Below are 25,000 nucleotides of genomic sequence, written 5' to 3' on the forward strand. Positions count from 1 at the left end.
ATATATATATATATATATATATATATATATATATATATATATTTATTTATTTATATATATGTATGTATGTATGTATGTATGCATGTATGTATGTATGTATGTATATACACACTATAAGAAAAACCTAAATAAAATAAAATAAGTTAAAGTAAACTTTTAAACATTTTAAGATTTTAATATAGCGAAATAAAACGAAATAAAATCAATTGAAAACCAATATATATATATTAAAAAAAATATTAAGTAATTTATCCTTTGGGCATCATACCCATCCCAACCTATGGAAATTGAGTAAAACCTATCAGTAATGTACCTATAATGACCACTGGAAACAGCTGTAAGACAAATTTGCTTTAATTAAGGAATTATATGTAATGACCATGATTTTAAACTTGTTTTATGTATGTATGTATGTGTGTGTATATATATATATATAAACCAAATTACTCTTAGGTTTCAACGGTGTGGGCGTGTTTTTGTACGCCAATAACACTTACTTTGACAAGTGACCTTGTTATTTTGTACGAATTGTTTGTTCTAGTTTGTGGGATAGCATTTCACTATAGCCTATATTATTGACTGTAGATTCCTTTTGCAGTTAATGCTCCAGTACACAGCGTTTTGTATCCACCAAAACGGTTAGCATTACTTTTTCTGCGAAAATTTGAATCTTGAATTTCTTTATTGCTGATGCCTCCCAGTATTTCCACACCATACTCTACCTTTTTAATTCTGATACAAAGTGAAAGGCTCAGATCTCATCTCCTGTGACTATTCTCTCCAAAGAGCTACACTTTCATCGTTTTAGCGGTTGAGAAAGCGTTGGCAGATCTCCACACCATTGCGCTTATGCGTTTTGGTAAGTTCTCTTGGCACCCATCCCGCACAGATAATGATTTGGTTTGCAGAACAATGACTAATTTGCAGAGGACATCCTACCTCATCGATGGCCACTCATCGGTTTGTCAAAACCATCTCTCGAGTCTGTTGAATCGTTACGTCTGTGGTGGAGGTTGATGGGTGTCCTGCTCCTTCTTCGTGTTTAGCGCCTATATTTTAACTTCTTGATCCAGTCATATTGTACCGAAAGACTGCGATGAATTTCATCCCCTGACACACAGTCAAACTAGAGAAATCGCATCGCTGATCACTGTTTTTCCTCGTTGCATACTGCCAGTGGAGCGGCCATGTTTACAGCGTACCACAAGAAAGAAAACTTAAGCAATGACGGTCAAACCTCGTTTACGTAACCACACGAGAACCACCTTTTTGCACGCGAGGGTTGAAGGCAGTGCAGTCAACCTAAAGTTTGGAGAGAGTGTAAATAATATTTGACTTCTTCACGTACGCAGACTTACGTAAAATCATTTCTGATAATAATAGATTATGTAATCAAATGAGTGTTGTCATCAAACTTTATGGCTTACAAATATATTAATCAAATTGAATTTATGAGCTTTTGCATATTCTGATCAAAGCTCTAGATATTGCTATCAACTTCTTCAAGTGCTTCACAACCTAGTACAATCATCACAACCATATGTACCATAGTTATTAATGCATTGACTAAAATCACTAAAGAGGCAAAATATAATGGTACGATAAAAGCCGAAATTGAGCTAGCGACGGAGATGTTGGAAGAGTATAGAAATAATGGTGAACCTGTAGTGGAGAGGATGGTATATATGTTGGTGATGGGAAAGGATTAATGACGGGTTAAGTTTGTCGGTAATGCTGGTAGAATTGTCGTGTATGAATTTGTACATATATACACATATATGAATACGTATGTATGTTTGTATGTATGTATGTATGTATGTATGCATGCATGTATGAATGTATGAATGTATGTATATATGTACGTATGTATGTACGTATGAATGTATGTATGTATGTACGTATGAATGTATGTATGTGTACAGATATGTTTATATAAACGAATATATATATTCACGCATATATATTTCTGCACGCGTATATATGAATGTATACAAATATATGTATAAGTTAAAGTAGTGAGGAAAGGCAAGCAATTAGGCAAGACTTGACAAGAAAATTTAATTTAATTTAATTTAGCCACATAATGAATGGTAAAAAAAATAGTCTCTGACAGCTGTTTCCAATAGCTGAGATATCGCAGTAACAGTTGTCAGAGACTACTTTTTTTACCATTCATTATGTTGCTAAATTAAATTAAATGTCCTTGTCAAGTCTTCCCTAATTATTTGTCTTTCCTCACTACTTTAACTTATACCTACTGACTCAAAGGGAAGCCATTTCAAGCTGTTTTGCATAAGACAGTCGCATACCACAACTTCAACTGCAGTTCAAACTGGAATTTTAGTGGCGCATCTATTTGAGCACTCAGAACGCATACCACCCTGACGAAAACTCATCCTACCCTTTATACAAATATATGTATGTACATATATGTATGCCTACATACATTGATATGTGTGTGTGTGTGTGTGTGTGTGTGTGTGTGTGTGCGTGTGTGCCTACATACATTGATATATATATATATATATATATATATATATATATATATATATATATATATAGAGAGAGAGAGAGAGAGAGAGAGAGAGAGAAAGAAAGAAAGAAAGAGGGAGGTAGCGAGAGAGAGAGAAGGAAAGAGGACCGGATTTAAACCATGGAGCCCTGGGCACTTCAAATTCTATGGGCCCCTTATACACAAGAATTAAAATCTTAGAAAATTACCAAATTTAAATCTCAAACCGCCATCTACTTCATGTAACTGAATTTGGTGAGTTAGCAGAGAAAGATTAAATAAATGATTGAAAATATCGCTTTATAGATACACTTTTCAAAATTCAAATTTCGTTTTTCACACATCTAATTGCGGTGTTTGACGTTTCCTTCTTTGTGAAAAGTACCAAGAAGTAGGGAAGAAGGTGTAAAATCTTTTCTTTTAATGCAAGTTACAAATGTTTCAGAATCTGGAATAAGGTAAAATAATAGAAAACTACGAAAAAGGAAAAAAATCAATTTTACGCCTGTTGCTGTTCCGAATGCATGATGAGTTTGTGGGTGGGAGTTGAGACACCAACATTTAAAAGACATGGATTTTAAATAATCTTCTGTTTAAAACAACTTCCCTTCATTGTTTTGCAATGCGTGAAAAAGAGTGGGGGGAAAATCTCGACAAAAACGGGAAAATTCAAACAACTATTTCCGAAAGACTTGCTTTTCCAGTTTCTAGTGGGAGAGAGTGGGGCTCAATGAATAATATTTACTACATTTTTGATTTTGAAGAAAAATTATTTTTCACAAATGTTCACTACTTTACGAAAACTATATCAGCGAAGTAAAGATCTTCTCCAAATGCAGTAAAAACTATAACATATTCAGAACAGAACACTATTTCAGAAAATGATCACTGTTCTCGTTGAGCATATAAAAGAAACATTTAAGCGGGGCAAAATGAGGAAGACATGTTAAAGTAAATTTGCCTCTCCAATTCTCTAGAATTACATTTGAAAAAAGATTCATACACATAAACATCCATCCTTAGACATCAGAAAGATCAGAAACAGAACAATAAATTTTAAATATCTTGGTCAAATGAATGAGGATTGTGTAAAAATAACACATGACATGAAATGGAAGAAACCCAACTAAATCTAAAAGCTCAACATTAAATATTCTTTATAGCTTCTTCACGATCTGCTGGGGTAGTTTCTTTCCATACATATTTATTATGTACCATGCAGTTAAAGAGAAGTAATTACTAAAATTAGCCATTACTCATTTTGGCCCAATTTAGACTCTTTTCTTTTAACTTGAAGATTATGAAATTAGATAGTTTTGGGGGGGGAAATTATGTAGAATCAAACAGAAAAAAGAATATTGTGGGTTAAACACCAAAAATTATCCAGATATTTTATTAGTAACCTCAATTACAATCAGGTCAAATTTTTTTTTTAATTTCTTGAAAAGAAAGTATCTGACACCTTTGTTTCAAACTCTCAACTTCAACAACGACGTAAACTGTACTGACCAAATTTTGCTCCCAAAGATGATGCAATAATTGCAGTGTAATGGTTTCAAACATAGGGAGAAAATAATAAGAAAACAGAAGTTATTCATTTTGACTCAGTTACCAATTTTGCCCCACTTCCATATAGTAATTTCAAGCGTTTGACAGAATGACGAAAAATATAGGGAAAAATACGAAAGAAAAAAGATTTGATTTAATGAAAAGCATTTGAATATATATACAATAATTCTAAAACCGATAAAGAATGCTTTTAGCTGTTAAGAGATGTAATTTTATAATTAAAACTAAATTCAAAATTTAGATTTTGTAACATTTCTTTACTTGTTTCATAAAATAAGGTGGAGGCGCAATGGCCCAGTGGTTAGGGCAGCGGACTCGCGGTCATAGGATCGCGGTTTCGATTCCCAGATCGGGCGTTGTGAGTGTTTATTGAGCGAAAACACCTGAGGCTCCGACAGGGGATGGTGACGAACCCTGCTGTACTCTTTCACCACAACTTTCTCTTACTTCCTGTTTCTGTTGTGCCTGTAATTCAAGGGTTCAGCCTTGTCACGCTGAGTATCCCCGAGAACTACGTTAAGGGTACACGTGTCTGTGGAGTGCTCAGCCACTTGCACGTTAATTTCACGAGCAGGCTGTTCCGTTGATCGGATCAACTGGAACCCTCGACGTCGTAAGCGACGGAGTGCCAACAACATAAAATAAGACCAGTTTTCAATGACTCACTGAAATAAGTTTAGAAGTAAGAAACGTGTGTGTGTGTGTGTGCCTGTGTGCGTGTGCGTGCGTACATGTGTAGCTTTAACTGTGATCAGTCAAGCCAAGATCATTGCTCAGTGATGCATTGAAAGAAGAAATCTGAGCGAGAGACAATATCTTTTTCTCTCTCAGTCCCTTTATATCTTTATATACATTCATATTTACACACACACACACATACATACTGGACACTAAACTCCGCTTGCGAAGTCCTGTTGAGGCAAGTGAAATCGAAATCAACTAAATTCGACGACTGGCACCCATGCCAACGTCGTCTCCTTCATTGGACACGAAACTCGTCTTGCGAAGACCTGTTGGGGCAAACGAAAGCGAAATCGTGATGGCATCTGTGCCCAGCGTCGCCTTCCTGGCACTTGTGCCGGTGGCACGTGTAAAGACATTCGAGCGAGATCGTTGCCAGTGCAACGATCGTTGCCTACACTGGACTGGCTCCTGTGTAGGTGGCACATAAAATACACCATTTTGAGCGTGGCCTTTGCCAGTACCGCCTGACTGCCGGTGGAACGTAAAAGCAACCACTACACTCTCGGAGTGGTTGGCGTTAGGAAGGGCATCCAGCTGTAGAAACTCTGCCAAATCAGATTGGAGCCTGGTGTAGCCATCTCGTTCACCAGTCCTCAGTCAAATCGTCCAACCCATGCTAGGATGGAAAGCGGACGTGTTTGTGCGTGTGTGTGTGTGTGTGTGTGTGTGATGAATTTGATCAAGGAAAGCGTAAATTTCTCTTGCTAACTTTGTTTAATCATGTCTTATAAAGGTTTTATTCTCGAATAAATTCTTGCTCTTTCCATATAAGTCAATTATCAGCGATCACTTTTCAGCTAATAAAGATGTTTTGGTCATTTCATGTTCCCCATTGCACATATTTTTGAGCATCAAGCATGTGTCACACTGTCGACGCAGACGCCAGCTTACTTTCCAGCAGTTGTTCTGAAATGCATCCATTATCCAAATCATTGATGTTGTCTCAGGGACATGAACTGTGACAGAAGTAACACGACATACTCAACAAAGGTGGAGAGTATTTCTTTGTTGTTGGGTGAGCAAAATGACAAAGTGATGCGATGTTTAACGAGTGCAAGGATATGACCCACGCAAGAATCGAACAAACCAGACGTTTTGCATACTTTTGCCAGCCAAGTTTCATTCACAAAGCGTTAAGACGAAGCTGTGATAGAACACATTTACGCCACCTGTAACATTTGGAGATGAAACTAAGATCAACAGATTTGCAAACCTCACTTCTTAGCTACTAATCTTTCGCAATAGAGATAAGCATTAAAAACAATATAAGTTGCCGGTGTTGTGGTTGTTGTGTAACGTTCTCTTTTCAATTCTTGTATGAATCAGACGGAATTTGTTGACCCTTACCTATTTCCACGCAAGCTATTATATCTTCGTGACTGGACATTTTATGATGTCAACGCAAGGGTACACATACACATGCACAAGGGTACACACACACACACATACACATATGCAGATGTTCGTGTGTATTTGTAATTGTATATACAGTGAGCCCCTTTCAATTTCCGTCTGTCAGATCTATTCACAAGGTTCTGATGATCCAGAGCTGTAGCAAAGCACTCTTGGGCATGGTACCATTATGAAACTCATTTCGACACATATATTCTCTGATAATTCTTCAGTATAGACCATAGAAACATTGAAGTCACTAATATTCCTGGCAACTACAGGAGATATGCTGAGACATGTTACTGCCTTATTTTAGCATTCTCAACAAAATGTAGCCTCACTATTGTAACAATCGATCGCTAAACACATACAGTAGAACTTTTGAGAATGCTGTTTGGGTTACCAGGACTCAAAAGAATATAGACAATTTCAGATATGAAGCTAGGTGTTGGCAAGGAAAATATCTAAGTACTTAAAAAGTATGAAAATTTGTGAATGGCTGCAGTATTTTCTGGCTCTGAATGATCATGTTTTGTACTACTTTATAGTGGAAGCGCAATAATAATAACAATGATATTAATAATAACATCGAAAAATACCTTAGGAATGAGAACCCAGATTCGAAATATCCCCAAGACACCTGATGAAGGCTGGAGGGTATATCAGCCGAAACGTTGAGTTAACAACAAACAAGACGAGGACAAATATCTGTCAAATGTAAATGTCCAGTTTAGCATGTTTTCTGAAAGTACGATGGACATTAGGCACATCATGCTCTCAATGTATTTTTTATAGCCTGGCAAAAAGAATTCTATCGTAACCCTATGTGCTTCAACTATTAAGGAAACCTCGAAGAGAAACTTATAAAAATATGTAAAGGTCCAGTTTTTATGATAATGCAATGGTGATGCTATTAATTAATCTTTTTTTTTTTATAAGAAGCAAATTTTCACTGGAAAAATTATACTCATCAACCAGCATATTAATTAAATTTATGAGGAATGTACATTTTGAAACGTCATTCATGAAATCCACCTTTTTTTTACAGATGACACAAAAACTAACGAGCCGGGGGCAGCTCCACCAGGATACATTGAAAGCACTGGGCATCCACCCCAATCTGGATATCAACCCCAACCTGGATATCAACCCCAACCTGGATATCCATCCCAGCCTGGATATCCATCCCAACCTGGATATCCATACCAACTTGGATATCCCCCACCAGGTGCTTACCCTTCAACTTATCCAGTCCAACAACAACCACAACAGCAGCAACAAGCTGTTATTGTAAGTAAATATTTTTCTTTTCATTTCAATTTTTAGTGTTCTACACCAATATGTCCTAAACTGAGATCTTATGTTTAGCTGATTTCTTATACTGTCTATGCACACTTTAATGGTATCACATTCCTTTATGGTATCACAGGGAGCCTGGGTGTGTATATATATATATATATATATATATATATATATATATATATATATATATATATATATATAATTTAGAGAAGAACCACCGATATACAATTCACACAATGAAGGAGACCAATCACCATCCAGAAAAACATACTCTACAAAATACCAATTTTAAAATCTATAAAATACTAGACTAAAAATTTAATTCAACTTAGTAAATTGATAAAATAGAAGGTAAAGTATTGACTACGCGCGTTTCGTGGTCACATTATAGCAGATAAAACCAGTACAATTCACAATATATTGATAACGATTATATTCTACTTCAAATACGGTCACTCTTCAGGTTCTAGAAAAATAAGATTCAAAAGACGTATCTTACTAAATAATAAAAAATATCAGTACTTATAGGAAAACTCACGTTAGTACAATAAATTAAATGTAAATGCTTAACACTAATCATTCCAGTTAAAGGTATGATTCATCTAAAATAAAATAATATCTATGGACTAATGGTAAATATTTTTATGAACAGAAATACATATAAAAAGATAGTGTTATTAAATAAATAAATTCGAACGTTAAACAATATTAGTAAAATGAACAGCATCACTTATCTTATCAGCGATCCCTTGTGAACTCTGATTTTAACCCTAATGCGTAATAAAAGAGGTAACTCAAGTCCGTAAATAATGCAACATTTTAAGGAATAAATATATTTCGTTAAACTTATTATTTGTCACTAAATAGCTTAGTTAATATATATATATATATATATATATATATATATATATATATATATATATATATATATATATATATATATTAATATATATACATATTTTTTATTATTAAATTCAATTTGGTATTACTAAATTCAATATTTCTGTATGTTTGGAATTTACATTCCCTAATATTATAATAATAATAATAATAATAATAATAATAATAATAATAATAATAATAATAATAATAATAAAATATGGATATATATATATATATATATATATATATATATATATATATATATATATATATATATATATATATATATAAATATATATACATATTTTTTATTATTAAATTCAATTTGGTATTACTAAATTCAATATTTCTGTATGTTTGGAATTTACATTCCCTAATATTGTTATAATAATAGTAATAATAATAATAATAATAATAATAATAATAAAATATGTATATATATATATATATATATATATATATATATCGGCGAGAAGAAAATAGAAGACAGATAATAAACAGAAATGTGTCTTTGGCGCTAGTAAGCCATTATTTAATTAGTAAATAAAGGTGAGAGTGAGAGTGAAGTTGTTTACGATCGTTTCTGTTTACCATGGTGGGGAAAAAGAAGTGCATTTGGATATATCTATCCCCTTGTGACTTTAAACACCTCTAACTTATACCTGTGTATATATATATATATATATATATATATATATATATATATATATATATATATATATATATAAGGTTGGGAAGGGTATTGGATTTAACCAAACCCCGGAGGATACAGGTAATACCGAGTAAGTGCTGTATACCGATTAGTTTGCCCCAATCGTTGTATGAATAGGATTGGGTATTATAAGTCGTGTATTAGCGTGTGTATATGTAAATAATATACATATATATATATATATATACTTGGTTGATGAGAGACGGAAGATGGAAGATACGAGAATTTTTATTAATCTCTACAATTCTTTCGACCCATCTAGCATTGATCCTTCGCGAGTGGAATACTTAACAACTGGTTGAAGAGCATCCGACGGTGTCGATGTGTCTCTTCTGGCGATAAATAGATATAATTCGTTAAAATAACATTTTCGCAACGTGTCTTCTCAGTTCGTATAAAGCAAAGCAGCAAATTAAAGGATATAGCTTCATTTATATAGAAGATCAATAGTAAAAAAAAAAATAACAGATGCAAAAATGAAACGAACACGCAATACAGCGAAAAAAGTATTAAATATAACCGTTAACAGATATGGATGTATAAATGCCCTCGCGTAGGTTGTACGACACATGCACACTTGCTCATACAAGTATCCACGAAGATGTAAGCATATGCACACGTGTAGCTTGGCGCACATACATTTACATAGCGAATTAAATAGCTACTTTACAAGAATGGGGAAGTTAGAGCTAAAGTTAATTCATTCATACCTTAAGGTGAATTATGATTAGTAGTAATTAGGTTAACGGTTACTCAAATTCTTTCCACTGTATTGTAAGCATCTTGAGAGTCTTTCAGAAATTCTAAAAATGATCTTATTAGTCCACAGAATAGACAGGGATTTCCTCCGAGTAGTATCGGCACATCCTGGAAATGATAATATATGGGGTTTTTTTTGCATGCCTTACTATGGATCCAAGTTATACTTAATTTTATCTTCTTGAAGTTGCCACACAAAATCAGACGAAGATGTTGAATGTCTTTTATTGATTTTCTTAAAACTGGCGACATGGTTGCGATAACGATTTTTGAATGAATCCGCCGTTGCTCTAATGTAAATATACGGCCCTCCCCTTGTGTATACGGTACATTTATATACAAGATTTGTACTCATGCAGAGGCTCATCAATGGGCATCTTGATTTTTCTCAGCATGAGCATTTATTATAGTTATTTGTATATATGGCAGTTCTGACTTCATTTTCTGACGGATATATGAAAGTTCTTAGAGGATAACTTAATGAGGGCGACAGGCCAAATCTATGTCTGGAACAAAATTTCTGCCACACCTATGTGACATGGTAGTGGAACAATGAGAGCATAAATAACAGAAGAGACCGGCTTAGAAATAGTGTAAAAGTGGAGGTAACAAAGAACCATATCAGGTAGCTAGAAAGAACGCTACGCAGTAGGTTTGTCTAACATAAGCAGAAGCACAAAGGAAGAGATTTGCTAATGTCTTCTAACTTGAGGGTCAAAGACTAGAGATGCTTCGAATCACTAGACATTGTATCATTAAGAATCGAGATGTTATGAACGAGAAGTCTGTATAGATAGATAATCGTATGGTAGCACTTAGTGATTCTGAGAAGGAAATGTCGTGGAAGTGCCACTTTGAAAGATTGCTAAATGAAGAGCATGATAGGAATCTTCTTAGTATAGACCCAACTGAGGGACCAGAGCTGACAGCAGTATAATAGGTAAAGCAATTAAGAATATGAAAACATGAAAGACCTCTGGTCCATCGGGAATTACCACTGAGATGCTTAACATATTTACCATAGTAAGATGCTGTCTAGTTAATCACGTTATTCAATAAGTTGTCATCCCCAATGACTGGCGTAAGAGTATTACAGTCACTTGTTACAAGGGCAGGGAGATGCCTTAGATAGAAGTATCAAATTACTAGACTAGACCATGATAATTACAGAAGGAGTTGTAACTCAATTAATTAATTAGAGAGAATTAGAAAAGATGAGATGCAGTTTGCTACCTTCTTAGACAAATGCAGAAATTATATTTTGTTGGGAGTAAACCATTATACTTAGCGTTTGCTGACTTGGATAAAGCCTTCGACAGAGTCCTTCACTCTGTGATATGGTGTCTTTGAAGAAGTTTGGGATAGATGAATGGCGTGTGAAAACTGTACGAGCCAGGTACAGGGGTATTAGCATGGATGTGAGAGATAACCATAAGTTCAGGAGCGAATTTAATTGTCAGGTAAGTGTTTATCAATGCTCCGTTCTCAGTCACTTCAAGTTCATAATTGTCCTCCAGACCATAATAGAAGACCGGCTGTCCCCAAGAACTTCAATATGCTGATGGTCTCGTTCTCATAGAGGAATTTGTAACAAAAGCTGGAATCGTAGAGTCTTAAAGTTAACTTAGCAAACATCAATGCTCTAGTAAGCAAGAAAACAAATGCAATCCTACCTCCCCCATTCAGGTAAATGGCTTTCCCGATATATTGAAAAGATGAAGTTAGCAGTGTAGGATGATGTTTTGAAAGTATAGTCGCGAGAATAAGTGTAGGATAGGGAAAGTTCAGAGAGCCAATACATCAGTCGGCATTAAAAGTCTATCTCTCTCTCTTTCTCTCTCACTCTCTTTCTTTCTCTCTCTCGCTTTCTCCTTCTCTCTCTCTCTCTCTCTCTCTCTCTCTCTCTCTCTCTCTCTCTCTCTCTCTCTCTCTCTCTCTCTCTCTCTCTCTCCCACACTCTCTCACCGAGTGAAAGGCAAATTGTATGATGCTTGAAAATGTACTGCGGTGTTACATGACAGTGAGGCATGGGTCCTGAACGTAGAGAACATGCGAAGACTAGAGAAGAACGAAACTAGTATGCTCTGCTTCAAGTGCAATATTAATGTGCACATAAGACAAAGTGCAAATGTAGCAAAATAAAAGTTTGGCATAAGAGAAATCAGATGTAACGTGCAAGAGAGAAGATTGCTTTGGTTTGGTCATGTGATGCGAATTGATGAGGGCTGTTGCATAGAGGTCGCTCAAAGTGAATGGAACTCGTAGAAGAGGGAAATGCAGGAAGACATCAGACGAAATATTAAAGGGTGATTTCAAGATAATGAGCCTTATGGAAGAGATGGCAAAATGTCGAGATGTTTGGTGTCTTGCTGTGCTGGAGAAGGAAAGGCACCCAGCAGTAAAGGGTTATTTAAGGATGTTGAACGAAACGCCCATGTTTTCAGAGGTGAATTATCCAAACCCCAAATAATTCCACTCAACACATGGCTATGATGCTCTCCCACTACTTCTGCTCGTGATCAGAGATGTTCATATCGTCAGCCACCAAGGGACATGCTCAACTGTTTAAGGTCAAACAACTGACAAGCAAAACTGTGGTATTAAGTAGAATAGTTGCTGTAGCCCATCTTTTATACCAAGACAAAACAATGTACATGATAACACTTCCAATCAGTTAAGATCAGAAGCTATGAGAGCCACTGCCTAGTTCTTCTTCTTCTTCTTCTTCTTCTTCTTCTTCTTCTTCTTCTTCTTCTTCTTCTTCTTCTTCTTATTATTATTATTATTATTATTATTATTATTATTATTAGTAGTAGTAGTAGTAGTAGTAGTAGTAGTAGTAGTAGTAGTAGTAGTAGTAGTAGAACGGGTGACCTAATGGTTAGGGTACTGCATTCACGGTCGCAAGATAGTGTTTTTGTTTTTTTTTTTCAGTTCGTAGACCGAGTAGTGTGTTATGTTCTCGAGCAAAAACACGTCATCTCACGTTGCTCTGCAATCACATGCGGCACGTGACACGTGACACACCAGGAACCTGTTGAGTTGAGGCAATGTCGATTTGGTAGAGGGTGGGAGCTAATGCATAGCATATGTATTTGTAACTACAAGCAAATCATTTGTGCTGGACGTTCTGCAAAAAATCTAAAGACTCATACGTCGACTTCCATCATCGTCGTCGTCATTGTCAACGTTGTCTTTATCATATCTTCCAAAATTATCTTCATCATTATCGTCATCACCGACATCATCATCGTTAGATGATCTCATTGCATTTATTACTTTTTTTTTCAGATTAACAGCCAGCCACAGCAATACTATGAAGATAAGATGCTTGCGGCAATTCTCGTCACCCTTTTCTGCTTTTGCCCAACAGGCATTGCTGCTATTATATACGCCGATAAAGTAAGTAGAATATACTCTTTTACTCTTTTGCTTGTTTCAGTCATTTTGATTGTGGCCATGCTGGAGCACCGCCTTTAGTCGAGCAAATCGACCCCAGGACTTATTCTTTGGAAGCCTAGTACTTATTCTATCGGTCTCTTTTGCCGAACTGCTAAGTTACGGGAATGTAAACACACCACCATCGGTTGTCAAGCGATGTTGGGGGGACACACAAAAACATATACACACACATACATATATATATATATATATATATATATATATATACATATATATGACGGGATTCTTTCAGTTTCCGTCTACCAAATCCACTCACAAGGCTTTGGTCAGCCCGAGGCTATAGTAGAAGACCCTTGCTCAAGGTGCCATGCAGTGAGACTGAACTCTTCGCCTTCCACAGCCACCATAATTGCATGGGAAGCATAGCCTATCTACCTCTTCATTGATGTTGAGGTTTCCTGCAACATGGAGCGGCTTGCGTGTCTGAACACATGAATCACTTATTTCTTGTAGTGATCAGTTCAGTAGATCAAAAGTAGGTGTGAAGACAGGCACTGCAAAAGTGTTATGTGCAATATGCATGTCATAAGCATATTCTCTTTACTCTCCTGGGATATTCATTCCTGCTCCTCTCCTTATTCATGAATCCATCATATCTGACACCCCCATCTCGTCCCAAATACTTGTAATTTTCACCTGAGGTCGTATGGTTAAGCGGTCCATTCGTAGGTTTTCACAAGCGAACACAACTTTTTCACTTTTTAGTGTTGTATGTATGTACTGATGTATAGATTCATGTATGCATATATACATGCATATTTATATATACATGCATATTTCTATATATATATATATATATATATATATATATATATATAACAAGGGAACTCAGACAATCTACCCCAAGTAGCCGGTGTGGATTTCGCTGTTAAAATTGAGAGAAGTGTCTCATAGTTTCTCTGAACGTGTAATCACTCTACAATTGCAACTTAACACCAAATAAGTGATTAGTATTTATGATCCAACTCTTGTCAGTCCCCAATATGAAAGAAATTTTTTTTTTTATGGTGACCTGTAAACAATCCTGTGAAATATTAATAAGTGTGACAAACTTGTGTTTCTGGGGTACCTAAATGCCAATCTAGGACATGATTCTGAACGTAGCTGTAGCATAGGAAGTTGCAGAATTGGGAAGTTCAACGCAAATGGGATGCTCGTGTTACAGCTCTGTCAGGAGTTAGACCTAGTGATAACCAATATTTGGTTCAGGCAAAAGAATAAATATATGACTGCAAGGGTCGACTAAAATTTTCATAGGTTGACCAAGATACTCTCATGGAATGTGACCAAATGAGGTTTACTTTTCAACATAGTCCTCCTTCTTCTATTGGTATTATAATACTTGGACGTCTATGGTGAAGAAGCTTCTATCCTGTTGGTCAAAAAAGTTATCAAGATCAGATATGACGTCATCACTGCGATACTGGTTCCCAGCCAAGTGATTTTTCGTGTAATGGAACAGCTGGTAGACAGATAGGGCCACACCAGGAAAGTGGTGTCGGTGATCAACGAGTTCAAAGTTACAGTCACAACGAGATGTCAATGGAAGTAAGGACGTGTACTGGAGCATTGTCTTGATTTAACAAGACCCGTGACGTTAGTTTTCTTGACCGTTAGATCTTGATAACCTTTCATAACTGCTTCAGCAAATTGACATAATACTTTCCACTGATAGTGTAGCCCTTTTGAAGAGAGACAATCAACACAATATCATTTTCATCTCTAAAAACTGAAACCATCACCTCCCTTGCAGATGAAATTACCTCTGTCATCTTCTTTGGGGCAAGTGGGACGAGTGTTTCCACTCCATTGATTGTCTTTTTGTCTCTTACTCAAAGTGATGAACCTAGCACTCATCCCGGATCAATAAATGTTCAAGGAAACCAGCTGGATCTCCCTCAAACAATGTCAGGTTTTCTCGTGATATGATCAGTCCGGTGTGCTGTTGGTCAGGTATTAGAAAACGTAGCACCCACGGGGGTGAGACCTCCGTCAGACCAAATTCATTGCACAGAATGTTCCCAAATCTTTCAAGGAAAATGCTAATAGAATTGACTATTTGATTCATAGTCAATTGCCTGTCATTCATCACCATGTAAGGAACACGATCAATGACATCTAGAACTTGGATTACCTTCAAGACTCTCCGTTACCCTTCTTATATTCAGCTGCCCACTTTTGTACTATTGATAAGGCTGGAGCATCATCCCCTAATGTAGCAACCGTCTCATCATGAATGTCATTGGGGTCCAAACCCTTTTTCTGCAGATATTTGATAATACCACAATACCAAATTTTGTATTTTCAAGAAAAGTCGCTATTAGTTACTTTTGAAGCCTTCTTTAAACAGTAAGGTGTCAATTTACCTGAAAAAAACAACAACAATGGATTTATAAATAAGACGAGTTAAAATTAATGCTTACAAGATTTCACAGTTTTAGTAACACTTCTTAATAATATGCCTATAATTTTTTCAGCCGATCCTCGAATAATCGCTTTAACACCAAAATAGCAATTGCAGTTTTGACGATATATTAACTTTTATAAGAGCGGTGGTTCTTAAACTCACAAATACCAGTCACACGTCACCACCCGCAACACCACTCCCTTCGACTTCTTTATTAATGATAAAACAGAATAGGTTATAGATATTTCATCTATATAATTCTTTCTTTGCAATGGTCTTTTGGCAAGTTTAAACATCTGAAAACCATTTTCTTTTTTTATTAAACATGGCAATTTGTCGTCCTCCTTTTCAATCATTATATCCTCCTTATAAGTAACATTGGATTAGAGCACGATGTTTGATTTGTATTGTACTGGGGCTTGAAATAAGGTAGTTTTATTATTGATTTCAAGTTAACATGAACACTGGCAGGTAATTTCCTTAAAATCCCCCAGACAAATCTGTTTCTATGATTTAAAAAAAATACGGTGAAATTTCAGGTTTACACTCTACACCATGTAACTGATATCAGTTGTAAATATATGACAATATATTTGTTGATGTTGAGTTATATCAACAGATTTTAGATACAAATTAACTTTCATTTTATTTTCTAGGCAAACACACTGGCCCGAACTGGTAATACAGCAGGCGCACAGGAAGCTAACAATAGTGCAAGACAATTTATCAAAATATCTATTATTGTTGGTATCATTGGGAGCGTTATTGCTGTCGCAGCAGTAATTGCTATCATTGTTATAGGTACAACAGCTACTGCCTCTACAAGTAGTTATGTGCGTGACAGTTACAATAGATTTGATAATCAATATTAAATGGAGAGTCTTCACTTTTTTTTTTGTCCATGCCTTAATCTAATCATTAAAACAATTTTTTAATGCATTGAGAACTACAATTAACAAACTACATATTTCATATTAAATGATATAACTTCAAATATTAAACAATGGTATATTCTGAACGGTGAACTCTACAGCCCCAGCCTGACGGCAAGAACCAGTAATGGAGTAGAACCAACAAAGAAGTATAGAGATATTCCTGCACAACTTGTACTGTTCCTTCCGTCCAATTTAAGCACCCAAGAAAGCATTAGGTGATGCTGTGGCATTTTGCTTTTACTTGAATATTTTACTTTAATGTTTTTTTTATCTCAAAAATATTCAAAGTTTAAATCCATTGTATTAACATAAATGTTAAACAAAGCGTATTTTAAACATTTTCCTAGTTTTTTCAAAATGTTGCCTTAAAGTCAGTTATTTATATGAGCGTTAAATATCCAACTGATGCACACAAAAAAATAAACTATTATATACAGATTTTACATAAATGGCTAAAAGTGAAAACTACATTTAAATATTGACTGCAAATGTAGAAGAATATTACTTTTAGCTTTCGTTCATAAATATTTTGGTTAACACTGGTTTTAATATTTCTTCTTATCATGTCAAAGAATGGGAAGCGGAGTGCACAACAAACATGCAAATGATTTTACACTATTTTAATGATTTGATTTTATAATGTCTGTATTAAACTTTGGCATATGTAATTCGTCTTTAAAAATATTTTCCTCTCATAAATATTCTAATTTTACCAAATATATTTGATTACAAAATAATAATTATTTGTAAACACATAAATAAATCAACTTGAACATTATATGTAGCCAATATTCAATGAAATAAAGCATAATTTTCTTTACCAAAAATTAGGCTGTTCTTTAGTGTGCGGTCAGGGATTTGTGAGTCTCGTGTCTGCATCATCCTCATCATCATAATCATTGTCATTATTATTATTATTATTATTATTATTATTATTATTATTATTATTATTGAGTAAGAGGGCAGTGCATGCCATCAAAGTGACACTGGGGTAAAATATACGAAGCCCATTATACCCATCATGACTACTTGTCTGATAAGGGTACACCAGGCACATGCATCACAACCACATGTGCGCGACATGGTGATCTCATATCAAGATAATCAGCGCATGACATCGCAGGTGGGGCCCAGTTAGAATTTTCTTCAGGTTGAGTCACCCGTCCCATTCAAGAGGTCCCTGAATAAGGGTTGTTTAAGGATGATGAACAAAATACCCATGTTTCCAGAAGTGAAATATCTAAACCCCAAAGAATTCCTCTCAACATATGGCTATGATGCTCCCCCACTACTTCTGCTCGTGATCAGAGATCCACATATTGTCAGCCACCAAGGGACATGCTCAACAGGTTAAGATCAAACAATTGACAAGCAAATCTGTGGTACTGAGCAGAATATTTTCTGTAGCCTATCTTTTATACCAAGACAAGGCGTACATGATAACAATTCCAATCAGTTAAGGTCAGAAACCATGAGAGCCACTACCTGGTACTACATCGGGGCATATTGAGCAGAATATTTGCTGTAGCCCATCTTTATTATTATCATTATTATTTGAATTAACATCTTTCAATTCTGTTTTCATTTCTTGCCGAGTGTCTTCCTGAAACCTAGGGCATAGAAACTCACTGTATATATTTGTAGGCCATTAAAATAAACGCACCAGATTATTCAATTACAAAGTCATGTGACAGAGAAAAATGGAAAGAAAAGCGAAAAAATAAAAAAGTAAACAAGTAAAATAAAGGGGCAAAGATGTAATTAAATTCACAACGACAATGCTCTTCTCAATATGTGTGACGTGCAAGATAAGACAATCTTTTGCACTTCCTGCATATATGGTAAGCCAAGAATCACTCTTAAATAATTTTCAGTTCCTTTTTTTATCATTCCAAGTGCTCCTACAATCACTGGTATTGTAACAGTCTTGAGATGCCACATCGTTTCGATTTCGATTCGCAAATCTTTATATTTTCTGAGCTTATCAAATTCTTTTGCCAAGGTATTATGATTACAGGGTAAGCTCATGTCTATCAATAAACAGACTTTACTGTTTTGGTCTTCCACAACAATATCTGGTTTATTTGCGTTGATGGTCCGGTCTGTACATACTGGGAAGTCCCAAAGAATAGGTACATCTTTCTCCCTCAGTTACAGTCTCGGGGTGGTGCTTGTACCATCTGTCAGTAGTTCTCATTTTATAATGCTGACACATTACCCAAAGTAGATACTGGCCAACACTGCCACGTTTTGATTTGTACTTTACTGGTGCTAAAACCTTACATCCAGAGAGTAGGTGGAAGACTGTTTCTATCCCATCGTTGCAGTATCAGCACTTTGGGTCTACACCATTTTCCATCAAATTGGATTGATAGCTCCGGGTCTATAAGTTCTGATCTTGGGCAGCCAAGATAAAGCCTTCACTCTCTGCCCTTAGCACTGAGCTCCGTAGCCACTGATGGGTGAGCTGTATTATTATTATTATTATTATTATTATTATTATTATTATTATTATTATTATTATTATTATTATTATTATTATTATTATATGAGATCTCACACCTTATTTTGCTGGGTATGATGGAAAGTGTCAGCTGTCCACAGCCAGCAGACTAAGGTGACATTTGTTTGCTGATTTTGGTGGCGAGCTGGCAGAATCGTTATGGCGCCGGATGAAATGTTTAGTAGTATTTCGTCCGTCATTACGTTCAGAGTTGAAATTCCGCCGAGGTCGACTTTACCGATGTAATCGACTCATCACCTCCCCTATGAAGTGTATGTTTGTACAATGCGGTTATTGTTTGGGTTTAGCTGGGTTGTATAGAAAGCTTTCAATATATAATCCTCTCTAGTCCATTTCATGCGTTTTGCTTTAGGTGGTGTTTTTGGTGGTGTCACTACAAGTCTAGGGTTAGGGTTATTCTGGTTCTAGTTACCTGGTAGTTCGTTTGTTTTTTTTTTTCTTTGAGAGTCTGTTCCAGCAGCAAACTTTTCGACACACATGGTGAAGGTGGCGGAGAGGAAAGCAAACAGCAACGAGTAACAATTAAGAAATAACGAAAGAAAAATTTCATAAGAAAAAGCTGGGAGGTGCAGACGAACAAAAAATTCCTCCCCACTTCGATATACCAACACCATATCCAATAACAACACCAACGCGATCATTATCATCATCATCGCAATCACCATCACCACTATCATGATCACCACCACTACCGCAGAGACAACCAACATCAAAAACAAACACTAGCAAAATTCTTTATGGACTCAGACCAACCAAGGACAACCGCTAAGAAACAGTGTAAATTACACTGCCTTAAATTAATACAAATACGATAGAAGTAATGAAATACATACATCAATATACCGACATTACTCAGGATGATTTTAGCACATCATCACATAAAAACATCCGAACCACACAAAACAGATACGGTGCCATCCATCAATGTTCGCTTCTCACTAATCCTGGGGGACTCACGAGGTACAGCTGTCCGGTGCCGCTTCCATTGGGTCCTATAAGAGACAGTCATCATTATGCTTTCCAACAAAAATCCCAAGCGTATCCAACTAATGTACCACTCGTGATCTACCCTGGTTGACTCGGCTTGAAGAACCTGGCTTGCACCACATTTTAATCATACGCCTGTAATACGGGAGCTGTGACCTCTTAGTGTAGAGAAGTAGGAGCTCGAACTCGAGAAACACTGATTACGACTTAAGCACGCTATCGACTAATGTAACCCAGAGATTCTTTGAAGTAACACAGTTTCGGTTGTTTGTATTGGCGATCATACTCTCTCGGTCTTTACCAAACATTCATCAACATAGGTGAGAATAAACACGAAAAGGAAACTGAAAATAGCAAGTTTGTATTTTTTTACCAACTTCTACCCTCCTCAGGTTTGAATGCTGAAGCTGGCACATTATTGTACATGCTATACTAGCATCCAGTTCAACTTCTTGCATTCCATCACTCATGAACAAGACACTGAGACACTGAAATATCTGCACTCGCTGTGCCATAAAACAAGTTTCCCCAACGGAGCGAGAGACTTGAGAGTGAATATGAATAAAAGATTATATAAAGGACTGCTCGTGGAAATACCCACAGCCAACCCGAGGGATGAAACAACTGTCTAACCATAAAAATAAGGTAAGTGGTCTTTTCTCACCTTCCTCCTTTCGTCGGTCATGGCCTTATACAGAAAACGCAGTGTAAATGCACATGACCAGGGTCACCTTAGAAGCAGGACCAAAGCATTAGCAATCTCAAGTTACTGATATAAAAGTGAACATCAGCCAGACTTGAGTTTCCGATCTACATATCCGAGTGTACATTTTCAGTAGATTAGATATGAAATCTATCTGTCGATTGGGAGGTAGAGCTACTGTGTTATTTCGGAAGGGTCATCCTGGATGTGAACAGTTACGAAAGTGATTTTTTTCAGTATTGTAGCCCTTTATACTCCGACAAGATGATATCATAGATTTCTTCAGGTTCCTGGAGTTTTTTCTAGGAACGTCGAGCTCTTTAGTACTAGCGGGCGATTGGAACTCAACCCTGTATGCATGTATGGATTGTGTGATGCTAGCTAATAGCTGAGGGAATGTAAGAATCTCAGACACTTGCTCAGTCGTTTTCAACTGGGTGACAGGTATCGGCTAAATTTCACGAATACACCCTTGTTGACATTGGTAAGCAGTAACGGGTCATCCAGGTCGTATCTAGATAGAATATTCTGTAGATCAGCCGGTAGGGCTAACATTGTTGTCTAAAATTCAAACCGGTCACCTACACAGACTACCAATTTGTGGTCTGTACGGTCGATCAAGATAGGTTGCATAGACAGGTACCCGGTAACCGGAAACTGAACGCGTTTTTCCTGTCACGCTAAGTTTACAGACACTAACTTTGAGAAAACGCTAAGAGGGAGTTGATAGGAGCAATCGTCAAAAATCGATGGTGGTTATCCCTGAAATGAGCAATAGATTCGATATATATATGCTTTGGTGAGGAAATAATTACAAAGTTGTAGAGTAGAGAGAGATCTAGTTAACCAAATAGAAGAGAAACTTAGGAAAAATATTGCGACTGACGTGCTAGCGGCGATATTTGCTATTGCTTTATTCTTCAACGCTAAGCACAAGGTCAGAGCTAAGGAGTCTACTTTAACGAATGAGGGAATGAAAGCCGTTCGATGCGCTTATGTGACAAAGGCACAATGCGACAGCAAAGGCACGATTTGGTTTTTGATGGATTGGAAGGGGTGTGTGCTACTCGATTCCAAGTAGATGCATGTGGCCTTACAGCTGTTTCAGGTGGTCCGGAATCGGGAGTAGAATTTACCTCTTACCTTCACAGTCTGTCGCAATCACCGGGTTGTAATGTGGAGATCTGCAAAAGACCAATAACAGCTGACGATATACGGAAAGCAATGGCTGACCACACGACGGATAAGTCGCTGAGACTGGGCAGTTGCACTAAAGTTTTACCTTCATCCACCAGGTTTCTTCGTGGGCCTTTTAGCAGACGTCTACTGCATCTAGCAATAGAACGGGAGAATTTCCTGTCCAGCAAAAAGCAGTGTTATAGTAGGACTGAAAAGGGACCTGAATAAGGGAAATGGTTTTAACAACTTCAGGTTTATGTTTTGGTTAAATCCCAATTCTCAGTATATAGTATTTACCATATGAATCAGTGGCTGTTACAGCAATGCGCCTCTGGGGGATTTAGCTCTTATTTATGGCAATCCTTGTTACTTATTTGTTATACATATATATATATATATATATATATATATACATATATATATATACAAATATATATATATTATTCACTGTATCCAAATGCAATGATAGCCGATGCGGCACATGCCGATCAATCCATACCGGCCCATATATGAACACAAAAACAGGGAAAATATTCACCAATGCGAACATGAACTGCAAAAGTAGAAATCTAATCTACTGCATCAAATGCCCTTATTGTGAAGAACTGTACGGTGGCCAGACAGGTAATGCACTATCGGAACGCTCACGGGTACATCGACAACAGATTAAAAATCCAGAAGTCCGCCAAATACCACTGAGTAACCATCTGGCAAAATGTGGTCATCAAACTTTTATTATATTTCCATTCCATAAACTTTACAACCGGAATGAAATTGAAAGAAAATGCAAAGAAAAGGACTTTATTAAGAAATTCAAACCCACTCTTAACAAACAATGATTAAATTTATCTTACTTGGGGTTTAAAAATCTTATCCCTATAACTAAAACTCAAAAAATCTCTCAAATATCATCATTTCTATAAATAGATTTGGCATCATTTCTAAGAACAGCCAAACACCTACTGGGGTTTAAAAATCTTATCCCTACAACCCAAACACAAAACAATTACTCAAATATCATCATTTCTAAAAATAGATTTGACATCAATTCTAAAAATAGCCAAACACCTACTGCTGCTGTCCAAAGGAATTGGTATAAAAGACAGAAAACCAGCCAACTTATTACAGTCTGTTAAAGTTTGTCATACCGGCCATGACGAAGGGAAATAGCCCTGAAACTCGAGTCGCCTTTATATACTTATATTTATATATTTGATCCTTTATATTGAACACTCAATATTTCATCTACATTCAATACTTTATTTCATGGTGCCATCCATTTTTATTTTATTTTATTTTATATTATATATTGTATATTCCATATTTATACCCCACATTGGTTCTGCAGGAATATAAATAAAACATAAAAAACAGACAGTGTTGGAACTCTTTTAAACAAAATAATATATATATATATATATATATATATATATATATATATATATATACATATATATATATAAACTTCTATTTAGTTTGAAAAGGTCCAGTGAAACTCAGTTCAAAATTATAGAATTAAGGTAGTGACAGGACAGTAACCGAAAATACCCGTTTCTCAAAAAAATGAAACACAGGTAGGTGAAAATGACAAAAATGAGGCAATACAAACGTTCAGAAAATAGACAGGTAAAAGACAAAATACATGGCTGTAGTAGTTATAGAAATTTTAGTTTGGCTTGTTATAATGGAAACAGGTACCAATGTGTCTGTGGCTTTCGACTGGCAGAAATTAGCCAAACTTTTCAAACTTTAAAGGCATTTTATTTATTAATTTATGGCCAAAACGAATTCCTGTTTCATAATTAGCATACAAACCTACATTAGTACACCAAATTTGAAAACAACTGGAGCAAATTTTAAAAAATAGAAAACTGTAATAGCAACTGAAAAGATCCTAGGTTTCTGTTTACTGCATATTATTTATCCAGTTGACTTATAATTTTTATATCTGTATATTCATTATATGTATATTCACATATTAGTTCATGGTTATAAGCAAGTTAATGCATGTGTATTTTACGTAATATAAATGACATTGTCTGATTACATTGTCTACCTCTGGTTCTTTGACATTATATTTCACGGAGAATTTTATTTGACTGCTATGTTTCAGATTTGTTCCAAATCTTAGAACAACAAAGAAATGTTCTAAAATAATTGAACTGCGTTTACTGATTCAAAATATATAGTTTCAAATGGTCTATTAAAATATACCTCGCAGTATTTGCCTTGGTACTTTGGGTTATGGGTTCAAATCCCGCCGGGACCTATTTGAGAGGTAGAATAAATCCGTATCCGAGATTAACTCTACGTCCCAACATCGCCGCTGGTAGATTTCTATACTTAGTTTATGTGTATAGCATAACGTTCTCCTCCAACCAAAATTTAAAGAAAATCGTCGACCAGTATTAAAAACATATTGTGATGCTAGAATTCCCTAAATCATAATTTTAGTCGTAAGTAACCTCTGAAAAATGTTATCAGTTGCATAATTTCTTATTTTACTTCATGAAAAAATTCTAAAAGTACGTAAACGAATTTCACACTGAAATTCATTCAAATTTGATGGAAATTTTCCAATGTCAAATTAATTACTCACAAGTTGTGTTGTTGGCACTCCGTCGCTTACGACGTCGAGGGTTCCAGTTGATCCGATCAAGGGAACAGCCTGTCCGTGAAATTAACGTGCAAGTGGCTGAGCACTCCACAGACACGTGTACCCTTAACGTAGTTCTCGGGGATATTCAGCGTGACACAGTGTGACAAGGCTGGGCCTTTGAATTACAGGCACAACAGAAACAGGAAGAAAGAGTGAGAGAAAGTTGTGGTGAAAGAGTACAGCAGGGTTCGCCACCATCCCCTGCCGGAGCCTCGTGGAGCTTTAGGTGTTTTCGCTCAATAAACACTCACAACGGCCGGTCTGGGAATCGA

At 36.0% G+C, this 25,000-nt stretch overlaps 2 protein-coding genes across 5 annotated transcripts in view; one reads left to right on the forward strand and one right to left on the reverse strand.

Moving 5' to 3' along the window:
* LOC106881601 (uncharacterized) overlaps positions 1-17,503 on the forward strand; it is a 39,194-nt gene extending 21,691 nt beyond the window's left edge. The window contains exons 2-4 of the mRNA XM_052975800.2: positions 7,266-7,507; positions 13,164-13,274; positions 16,398-17,503. Coding sequence (XP_052831760.1) covers positions 7,266-7,507; positions 13,164-13,274; positions 16,398-16,613 — 569 coding nt within the window. The 3' untranslated portion in view covers positions 16,614-17,503. The remainder of the gene's footprint in view (positions 1-7,265; positions 7,508-13,163; positions 13,275-16,397) is intronic.
* The window catches only part of LOC149136880 (uncharacterized), a 153,754-nt gene that overhangs the window by 85,792 nt on the left and 42,962 nt on the right, over positions 1-25,000 (reverse strand). The gene's annotated exons all lie outside the window — the stretch shown is intronic.

Source organism: Octopus bimaculoides, chromosome 2, assembly GCF_046866305.1.
Source record: "Octopus bimaculoides isolate indiv1 chromosome 2, ASM4686630v1, whole genome shotgun sequence".
NCBI classification, from domain to species: Eukaryota; Metazoa; Mollusca; class Cephalopoda; order Octopoda; family Octopodidae; genus Octopus; species Octopus bimaculoides.